General features: G+C 38.3%; 1 protein-coding gene across 1 annotated transcript; it reads left to right on the top strand.

The window, feature by feature from the left end:
* The first annotated feature begins 9,622 nt into the window (after positions 1 to 9,622).
* On the top strand, positions 9,623 to 10,990 carry LOC141655109 (uncharacterized). Its single transcript, XM_074462205.1, has 4 exons — positions 9,623 to 9,883; positions 9,976 to 10,065; positions 10,177 to 10,316; positions 10,903 to 10,990. The coding sequence occupies exons 1-4, from the start codon at positions 9,623 to 9,625 to the stop codon at positions 10,988 to 10,990; spliced, it is 579 nt and encodes a 192-aa protein (XP_074318306.1).
* Positions 10,991 to 11,294: the final 304 nt, after the last annotated feature.

Here is an 11,294-nt window from a genome sequence, read left to right as displayed (position 1 = left end):
ACCACCTCTACAACTCCTCTCTCTCCTGTCCAATCTCCTAACCAGGACCCCAACAGTCCTGCAACTTCCACCCCTGCCTCGCCTACTCATGCTACAACTCCCTCCTCTGTTTCGACTATACCTGCCACCCCCACTATATCTCATTCCTCTACATCCACTCCTCCTTCCCTAACTACCTCGTCGTCATCACCACCTCCCCCACCACCACCGCCACCACCACCGCAACCACCACCTCCTCATCCTTCTCGAACAGTTATCACCCGTTTAACAAATAATATTCGCAAACCTAACCCTAAGTACGCTAAAACCGCCATCCTCTCTGACCCTCATTACCTTCCCACCTCGGCCAAGCAAGCCTTGTCCATTCCCCATTGGCAGGCTGCTATGCAAGATGAGTTTAATGCCTTAACCAAAAACAACACATGGCCTCTTGTCCCGCCTCAACCTGACCGAAATTTGATTGGCTGCAAATGGGTGTTTCGGATTAAATACAATCCCGATAACACCATTCACAAATATAAAGCTCGCCTCGTTGCTAAAGGTTATAATCATAGTCCGGTCTTGATTACTCGGAAACTTTTAGTCCGGTTGTAAAACCGGCTACGGTTCGTGTTCTCTTGTCTCTCGGTGTTTGTCATAATTGGTCTATTCGCCAGTTGGACGTCAATAATGCGTTTCTGCAGGGTTCTCTAACTGACACTGTTTATATGGCACAACCACCTGGTTTTGTTGATCAATCCTCTCCGGCTCATCATTGTCTTCTCTCCAAAGCCATCTATGGACTTAATCAAGCCCCTCGCGCTTGGTACACTGAACTTAAATCTGCTCTCATTGCCTATGGTTTTCGCTGTTCTCCTGCTGATCCGTCTCTCTTCATATGTACTTCTACACCTTCTCCTATTTATCTCTTGGTTTATGTTGATGATATTATTGTTACCAGCCCGTCTACTGCTCGTCTATCGTCCTTTATCTCTACGCTTGCTGCTCATTTTTCTCTTAAAGATTTGGGTCCTCTGTCGTACTTCTTGGGTGTTGAGGTCACTCCTAATAAAGCGGTCTGTTGCTCACTCAATCGAAATACATTCTTAACCTTCTTGAACGTCATCATATGCATGAAGCTAAGCCTCTTCCTACGCCGGTTGCTGGTCACCCTCCTCTCCTTCGTTCTCATGGTACTCCGCTACCTAATGCTTCTGATTATCGCGCTATCGTTGGTGGCCTTCAATATCTTGCTTTTACTCGTCCTGATATCTCATTTACAGTTAATAAACTTGCTCAATTCATGTCGGCTCCAACTGATTTGCATTGGCTAGCTGCTAAACGACTTCTTCGCTATTTACATGGTACGCACAATGTTGGGTTACAATTGTATCGTGACTCGCCGCTCGCTCTACATGCTTTCTGTGACGCAGACTATGCTGATGACAAAGATGATTATGTTTCTACCTCTGGTTACTTGATTTATCTTGGTCGTAATATCCTTACTTGGTCCTCTTGCAAGCAACGTACTTTAGCTACATCTACTACTGAAGCAGAGTTTCGTGCTATTGCTGATACTACTGCTGATATCGAATGGATTCATGCCCTTCTCACTGACCTTGGTGTTTCCCTCTCTACTTCTCCCGTCCTTTATTGTGATAACTTAAGTGCGACGCATTACTCCGCCAATCCTGTGTTTCACTCTCGAATGAAGCATGTTGCTATTGCCTTCCATTTTGTCCGAGAACGTATTCTTGCTCAGAAGCGTCGGGTTCAACACATCGCTGGTTCTGATCAACTTGTTGATCTTCTTACAAAGTCCTTACCTCGTTCTCATTTTGATACTCTTTGCTCCAATATTGGCCTATCCTCCGGATCATCCATCTTGCGGGGGCGTGTTAATCATTAGAATATTCTAGTCTATTTCCGTATCTTGTATTGTCTTGATCGCTACTCTTTCTATCTTTCTTGTAATTATTTCTTTCCTTATTTCTTTCATAGTTTAGGTAAATATGTTATTAGGTTTTCCATAATCATTGTATTGTCCTACTATAAATATTGTATCTCATTGCATTAATAAAACACAACATTCAAAATCAATTCTTGCTTTTCTAACATATAGAACACACTACAGACTTGCAAAGTCCACACAATTTTGAAGCTCGTAGTACTAATCATATAAATCATAATTGAGTGGGTCTGAAAACTGATCTACTTTCAATATGCTAGAACTCATATACAGTTTCAGCTATCAAAAAGTCATGTCCACTTCATTTATCGCAGGTCAAGTTGAACAGAAATACTCGAGACTATCTAAGGCAATATGGAGTACAATAACATTGGTTTACCAACTTCAGGCGAAAATTTAGGTCCAACTCCCTATGAAGGTTTGACATCCTTCTAATCCCATAATAAAGGCTTGAATTGAATTTTAGGGACACTAAAACGACCTGACAACCTGAGCATGGTTCTAGCATGACCCACAACATTTTGTCCTCAACTAATACGGAGTCACTCGCACTATCTCCTGGATATAAGAACTTTCAAGAGCTTGGTTTCTTTAGTAAATGAATTACATGTTTTTCTTGAGTTGGGGAGAAACTTTAGGTCCAACTATCTTATCTAACATTCCGCAACTCATATTCAACCCAACGCAAGTTAAATAAAAACTAAACTACCAGACAAACTGAACATGGCCTTATCAATGACCCAGTTCTTCCATCCTAGTAATTTTATATCTTAATATCTTCCGGTCTCATTCCTTTTTAGTTCTACACTGTTAGAACACATTAAGTTGATGATGCCAAGTCCCCTTTGTTATTTGATTGTTTCCTTTTAGTTGAATGATTAGTGATTGAAGCAATCAAATGGACTTTCAACAATGATTCAAGATGATCAAGATAATCAAGAAAATCAAGACAATGATATTTTCTAAGCCTTAGTCGAACAATGTAAGAGTAAGTATAACATTCTCATTTAAGTCAAGTTATAGCAAAACCATGCAACAGTACGCTGTATTGTGGTTTCTGGTACTACCGTATGGAGGATGTTTTTCGACAAAATGTTTTAAGTGTTAAAACTTTGCAAATTTCAAACCTTAAACATTTGAATTTTCAAAAGCTTAAAAACAATCTGAAATTTTTGAGTCACAAATCCACTTGACTAAGCCTCTAGATTTGTGCACACACCTTTTACTAAAATGGTAAGAAAGACTTGTCAAACTTCTAAAGTAAGAAAAGCTTTTTGCCATTTTGGTAAAATGTCACATGTTGAGTGTAGAAGCTTAAGTTTTCTGATTTCTTAAGCCCCAAGCCTATAGTCTAACACTTACCATCACTCAAGGCTACTATTTTTATATTGGGTTTAATTTTCCTAAGTTGTACTTACCTAAGATTAAACACTACAAAAAAAACGCGGGTTACTGACGGCCCTACCGACGGAAAAAAGAGGCCGTCAGAAAACACGGGTTACTGACGGATTTGTGACGGAAATTCCGTCAGGACCGTTTCCTGACGGATATCCCGTCAGTATCTATTGGCGCGTTGACCAAGTCAAAGGCGCCAAAAAAAATGTGACGGAAATTCCGTCAGTAATCCCCACAATCGACGGATATTCCGTCGGTGGGCTTCACACCTTAAATTGGAGTATGCAGTGGAATTATTAGTACACCGACGGAATATCCGTCGATTTTTTAATAATCCCGACGGAATATCCGTCGAGAGGCGGAGTTATTTGAATCTTTGTGTTGATGACAGTTGTCACAATTATTGGCCTCGACGGATATTCCGTCGTATTTTTAAAAATCGACGGATAGTCCGTCAGTGGGGCAAATAATTGTGACGTGTAAAGTGGCTGCATTATTGTTCTGATAAGGGTATCACTGACGGATATTCCGTCGGTTTTGTGATTTATACCGACGGATATCCCGTCGTTTTTTTTTTTTTTTTTATCGACGGATATTCCGTCGGTGTCTCCTTTTATCTCAACCACGGGAACATCCCGTATCACTTTACCAATTTTTTCCCCCAAATTAAAAATCGCCAAACCCTCCTCCACCACCTTAAAACCCGACACCACCACCAACCTCTTCTACTTCCGGCGCCGCCACCACCACCAACAACACCACCACGCCGTCGCCATCACTATAAGGTAATTTTATTTGTTTTTCTTCTTTTCTCCTTTCTCTTTTTCCTTATTCTTTAATTGTTTTTAATTTTTTTTTTTCTCCATAGCTTCCCACCGCCACTACTGCCGCCCTTGCCGCCGCCTGTCGCGCCCCCCGCCACCCCCTGCCGCCACTTCCCTCTTTCTCATCCTTCTTTTTCATTTTTTTCTTTGTTGAACTAATTAGGTATTTTCTCTTTTAATTTTTTTTGTTTAATTATCTTAATTGAATTAGAATATTAGTTATTGTTTTAATTACTGTTGAATTATTGTTGATGTTGATGCATGTTGACTTAGGATAGAAGCCAATTTTGTTTAAATTTATGTTGTGACGGTTTTATTGTATGCATCTAATTTTTTTGTTAATTAGATTATTGTTAAATTTTGTTAAATGTTAATGTTTTTAAAATGATAATTAGACTAGATATGTAAATTGAAAAATTATTGATGTTAGTTTTTAAAATGATAATTAGACTAGATATGTAAAATGAAAAGTAAATCATGTTAGTTTATGTTAATTGAAAAAGTAGTCATTGTTGTATGTTTTGTTTTTAATATTGTTAAAATTATTGTTCATATTGACCTAGTACCCGTTCAAAAATTACTCACTAGGAGTAATTTTTGAATAGTCCCCGTTTTGGGACTGTCTTTGTACGTTTTAAGTCACTTAGGTAGTAAACATGTGCTTGTGATTTGTTAATGAGAAAAGAGTTTGGTGACAATTCCTTTAATGTTCTCTAAATGCATATGTAGAGTAATTATTTATTCTATATTGTGTATTTGGAGAACGGATGGGAATTGCTGCCGAATTTTTTTTTCTCATTAATAAATCACAAGTACATGTTTGCTAGTGACTTAAAACGTACATTGATGGGTTTAGGTTGGAGTGATAAGGACCCAATTCAAAGAAATACAATATTTATATTGGTTAAAATGTTAAATTATTGTTTATTATGCTTGATTTTGATTGTTGTTAGGTTATTATCTTTTTTAATGACATATATAAATGTGTAGACATATAATAACATGAAAAGATTAGAACGGCAGTGGATGTATGAAAGATTAGACGAAAAAAGAAACCCAAGAAAGCATATGCAGAGGGGGTGAAAGAGTTTATTAAATTCGCGGAAGGAAGTAGTGAGTACAAGAATTTAGGTGAAATGAGGTGTCCGTGTAAGAAATGCAAAAACCTAGGTTTTAAAAGGAAAGCGGATGTTCAAATTCATCTTTGGTCGTATGGTTTCGCCGATAATTATTATGTATGGACGTATCACGGTGAGAAACTACCTAGTACAAATGCTAGTGAGAATCCTTACCGTGAGTTCGTGGAAAATGCATTGCGTGATACTGTTGACCAAATTTTGGAGGATCGACTTAATCCTGATGACCTTAACGATGAAGAAGTGCGTTATGAAACCCCGAACCCCAAAGTTTCTTCGTTCTTTAAAATGTTAGAGCAAGCTGAACAACCGGTGTTTGAGGGAAGTGATATGAGTTTGTTCAAGTAAGTTTGCTAGGTTGTTATCAATTAAATGTGAGAACAACATATCTCTTAGATGCGCTAATAGTTTTGTGTCGTTCGTTGGTGACATAATTCCAAAGGAAAATCAAATGGCGCGCAATTTTTATGAGATTAAAAAAGTTCTGAAGGGACTCCAACTTCCCCATGAAAAGATTGATGCATGTATCAATGGATGCATGCTTTTCTGGGAGGAAAATTCTAATCTTGAAGAATGTACAAAGTGTCGTGCATCTCGGTATAAAGGTAAAAAGAATTCAAGTGGGAGGCGAATTCCATGTAAACCAATAACTTATTTCTCGCTTGCGCCAAGGTTACAACGACTATATGCAACCAAGCACATAGCAGGTGAGATGAGTTGGCACTACAAAAACTCTCGATTAAGAGAAAGGGGGACAATGGCACATCCAAGTGATGGAGAAGCGTGGAAGCATTTCGATAGAGAGCATCCAGATTTTGCAAGTGAACCCGGAAATGTTAGGCTAGGTTTGTGTACGGATGGATTTCAACCTTTTGGGCAGTTTGGGACGAAATACTCTTGTTGGCCCGTGATTGTGACTCCGTACAACTTACCTCCTTGGTTATGCATGAAGAGACAATTTCTGTTCTTATCTGTGCTAGTTCCCGGTCCTAAGAATCCGAAAACAAATTTAGATGTTTTCCTCCAACCGTTGATCAAAGAGTTGAAACAACTTTGGGAAACCGGCGTGGACACCTATGATGTCTCTAAGAAACAAAATTTTCAATTAAAGGTTGCATTAATGTGGACGATCAACGATTTCCAAGCATATGGCATGCTTTCTCGGTTGGTCCACAAGTGGATATCGTCTGTCCTTATTGTCCTGAAAATGATCATAGATCTTTTTGGCTTAAAAATAGCAAAAAGGTTTGTTGGTTTGATTGTCACCGTGAGTTCTTAACACCTGATCATCCTTTCCGCGACAATTGTAAGCATTTTCTTAAAAAACAGAAAAACTGTGAATCGCATAGCCGCATCGAAACTAACGGGTGATGAAGTGTGGGAATCCGTAAAAGACTTGCCTAAAATAGTTGATGCTTCTGATAAAGAATTGAAAAGATTGAAAGATCAGAATGAAGGTTGGTGGAAACAAAGCATATTCTGGGAACTTCCCTATTGGAAAACGTTGCTGATTCGACACAACTTGGATGTTATGCACATTGAGAAAATTTTTTTTGAACAGCTTATCAACACCATCATGGATGTACCAGGCAAAACTAAATTTGACACTAAGGGTAAAGAAGACTTTAATGAACTTTGCTATAAACGGAGCACATCATCTAGGTTTGTTTTATCAAACGCGGAGAAAAAGGCTCTATGTGACTGGGTTGCTAACTTAAAATTCCCGGATGGTTATGCTTCAGATTTGAGTCGGTGTGTTGACCATAAAAAGATGGTGTTACATTCCATGAAAAGTCATGATTGTCATGTCTTTATGGAACGACTACTCCCCGTTGCCTTGAAAGAGTTGCTCCGACGGGTCCTTGGAATGCAATAACCGAGATAAGCCAATTTTTTAGAGACCAGTGTACTTCTACGATTAGAGTTGATTCTATGGAACGTCTGGAGTCAAACATTGCGGAGATAATATGCAAGTTAGAGAAGATATTTCCCCGTCTTTTTTCAATTCCATGGAGCATTTGCCTCTTCACCTACCTTATGAAGCAAAAGTTGGAGGACTTGTTCAATATCGATGGATGTATCCATTTGAGAGATTTCTTAATCATATAAAAAAAAGATTGGCAACAAAGCTCGGGTGGAGGGTTCAATATGCAACGCTTTTTTGTTAGAGGAAATTTCAAATTTCTGTTCTTTTTATTTCGAAGATCACATTGACACAAAAGCAAAAGACTTAGATGTTGGTGTAAATTCCGATGACCAGTTGAAATCTAAGTTACCTGAGTTATTCAATGATGACATGGGAACTACAATCGGAAAATGTATACAGAGGTACTTAACTGAGAAAGAGTATGAAGAAGCTCATTTTTATGTGCTAAGGAACTGTGGAGATTTTTTAGATACTTATGAAAAGTAAGTTAATACTTCATCATTACTCAATTGTTTTTTAATTATCAAATTAGATCGAATTTATAGGTAATTAATACATAACTAAAACATGCTTTCCCTACTTATAGGGAATTTGAGGCACATATCAAAATCAATTTTCCTGATGTCACATCCTCTGATGATGTTTGGGCATCACATGATAAAAGTTTTCCGAAATGGTTCCAAAATCAAGTAAGTGATGATACATTTTCTTTGAAATTGAACTATACATTTAGATTTCTTATTAGATATTGAAAAAAATATAACAACTTAATTAACATTTTTTTATTCATAGGTTCATAGATTGAAGGATCATCTAATAATAGCTTTAGCATTGGGTCCTAGTAACATGGTGAAGTCTTGGAGACGGTATTCCATCAACGGCTATAAGTTTCGAGCTTATAAGGAGGGAGTTGATGTTTCGAAGTCTACGTTAAGCAATGGGGTTTTTGTGAATTCAACTGAAGGGTTGGACTACTATGGAACCCTAAATGAAGTAATTGAGCTTTCTTATTATGCCGGGCAAAGGGTTTATAGGGTTATATTGTTTAAATGTGATTGGCTTGATAATTCCCCACAAGGACTTAGTATCCATAAGGTTTATGGACTTGTAGATGTAAACGAGAAAAAGAAACTTCGTGGACATAACCCATTTGTGGCAGCTTTTCAAGTCGATCAAGTTTGTTATGCTCCTTATCCAACCATTAAGAAAGGTAATCAAGGTATTCAGTGGTCCGCGGTTTTTAAAACCAAGGCAAGATCACAAGTTGATGCTCCTATTGAAGAAAGTGTCTTTCAAGAAGATGTGGTTGTGAATGATCACTCAATTTCACCGATTTTGTTGGAAGATACAGATGATGAAGATGTATACGAAGTGACAGTGGAAAGAGGTCAAGGGGAATATGACAGAGACGTCGAAGAAGAAGGGGATGAAGATGAAGTTGAAGAACTTATTAGATACGAAAATGAGGAATCAGAGGAAGAAGTGGGAGTGCTTTTTCGGATGATGAACCTGTTTTGATTTGTAGTGATAGTGATAGTGAGGAGGACTAGTTGTAATTGTACAATTATTAAACATTCAATAAAATATGCCCTCCGTTTTTTATTACTTGTCGTTCTAAGCTATTTGGTTTTTTGTTTTATACATGTCGTTTTAGCTTAACATCAATAGTGTGTTTCAATTTTCAAGATTTGGTTATAAGAAACCTCTCAATTCACCCAATAAAATGCATTAAAGAAGAGGCAAGTGGTAATTAGTTCACAGTTTTCCATAGTGTTTTTTTCAATTGTTTATATATACCCTGCAGAAATGGTTGTTTTGAACTAACGATTTGAATTGTTAACATGCAGTGATTATGCCGAACATTTTTCGCCGTATGATTGGTAGCAATAGTAAGGCAAATGCATCTCAACGGAATCGGGAGGACGACGAGGTTGAGGATGAGGAAAATCCTGAATTTCCAACAGATAGACAGGAGAACATGCAGGTGATTCTCTCAGAGGCCCGTGCTCGGCCAGATCATTTTTGGTAAGTTTATGTTAATTTTTCTTAAGTTTAAAAAAACTTAACATTTACAGTTTTAATTTCAAATATTTATGTGTTTTTCAGGTGGGATGACGAACCAATCAAGAAATATGTTACTTGGTCATTCACCTGTAACACAGGAGATGAGTACTTCACTAGGTGGGGTGAAGCGAGTAACGCACAGCGTCGGAAGATGTGGAATTACTTTGCGGTAATTATGTTTTTCAATAATAATTTTCTTAAGTTTATAATAATTTTCTTAAGTTTATAATAATTTTCTTAAGTTTATAAGAATTTTCCAAAGTTTTATATAACTAATTTCACACTTGTTTTTTGAAACAGACTCATGTAAGATCCATCGATCCTGGGTATGATCCTATTCCCGAGTGGCAAAGCGAGGGTAACGAGGCGGATTACCACTCTTATCAATGGAATAAAATATAACAAGAAACCGCCAAAGTGGGTGCCTGTTTCTTGGTTGGAGAACCTTAGGAATAGGCCAAATGATGCTACTTTTGCCAAACATTCGAAAATCAACACGGCAAATAGGAAGTCGGGTGGGAAAGATGGGAAAGCATTGGGCACCCACACTCTTGGTCGGAAGAGTTGCTCCGATGCTTTCAAGGAATTGGTAAGTATTGTTTATATTGCTTTTAAAAAGTGGTTAATATATATGATTGACAAAAATATACTTGATTTTACTTGTTTCCATAATAATTTCAGGGTCAAGAGGCCACCCCCCACAAGATGTTCATGAAGACGAAGAAAAATAAGAAGGGCGAGTGGGTTAACCCTCGAGCGGCTGATGTTGAGGTAAATTCTTGAATTTAATTTAATATTTATTTTTATTACAAAGAACGATAATCTCTTTCTTATAAAGATAGGTATATATATATCATTTCTGACGATTTTCTATTTTTTCAGCGTGATTTCCAAGAGGAGATGAGGCAGCCATTGCCACCTGGACAGTCTCCCGATGAGATTCAGGCCTACTACAAGGCTGTAGGAGGATTTGACGAGAAGAACCGGATGTTTGGGACAGGACCTACAGGGGCCCAAATATGGTATGATCTTCCTCCTAACAAAGCTGGCCGACGGTCTTTATCTTATGCTCCTAGCATAATTTCACGACTTTCCACCCAAATGAATGATGAGCGATCCGCTCGAGTTGCTCTTGAAAGACAGGTTCGTGAACAGGCTGAAGAAATGGCGGCAATGAGAAAGGCTTGGGCTGATTTGCAAGCATCTCAACCCCCAAACACGTGTTCACAATTTACTCCACATAGACGGGATGACTTTGGGGGTGGTGATGACGGGTTTGGAGGTATTTGTGGTAGTTTTATTGACCCTATAAACACTTAGAGCCTTTAAGTTAGAGCCTTTAGGTTAGAGCCTTTAGGTTAGAACTTTAGTTTAGTTAGTATTGTCGTCTAGTAAGTATGAAAGACATGGTAAAACAATTCTCTGTTTAATTTGTAAGACAATGTACAAATTTGACGATGTTTTTATGTAAAACAATTTGCGTCCCCTTGTCTTTTGTTGTCTATTGATTCCCGCATTAGCGGTCGACATGAAAATGGATTCCCGCTTGGCGGTCGACGATTGGATGTGTTTTGCAGGTTTTGTTTATATTGGAAACGATGCAAATAGGCATCGTGGGCAAAAGCAGTTGTATTTGAAACGATGCAAAAACGCATCGTGGTCGGGCGGCAGTCTTTGTTTCGTGCCTGTTATTTAATATATCGACGGAAATTCCGTCAGTAATTTTAAAATACCGACGGAATTTCCGTCACTGCTTTCCCTCTCCATTTTTCCAGATTCAAGAGGAAAGTGCCACGTGTCCATGTAACTGACGGATTTTTCGTCAGTAAAGTGAGAAAACTGACGGATTTTCCGTCAGTAAAGTGGGAAAACTGACGGATTTTCCGTCACTCACTATCTTTCCCATTTTCCCTGATATCACCCTAAAAATCCACGTGTCAGGACCACCGACGGAATTTCCGTCAGCAATTTTACAAAACTGACGGAAAATCCGTCACTTT

This window comes from Silene latifolia, chromosome 5 (genome assembly GCF_048544455.1).
Source record: "Silene latifolia isolate original U9 population chromosome 5, ASM4854445v1, whole genome shotgun sequence".
Taxonomy (NCBI): Eukaryota; Viridiplantae; Streptophyta; class Magnoliopsida; order Caryophyllales; family Caryophyllaceae; genus Silene; species Silene latifolia.
Note: the sequence above shows the minus strand (reverse complement) of the source record. Positions and strands in the feature narration are given on the sequence as shown.

What these genes read in the sequence shown, in the direction of transcription:
- LOC141655109 (XM_074462205.1), top strand. Translation starts at nt 9,623, where the DNA reads ATGATCCTATTCCCGAGTGGCAAAGCGAGGGTAACGAGGCGGATTACC. An exon ending in CTCGAGCGGCTGATGTTGAG is followed by an intron (nt 10,066 to 10,176) that starts GTAAATTCTTGA and finishes CTATTTTTTCAG; the next exon opens with CGTGATTTCCAAGAGGAGAT. An exon ending in CCTACAGGGGCCCAAATATG is followed by an intron (nt 10,317 to 10,902) that starts GTATGATCTTCC and finishes CGATGCAAATAG; the next exon opens with GCATCGTGGGCAAAAGCAGT.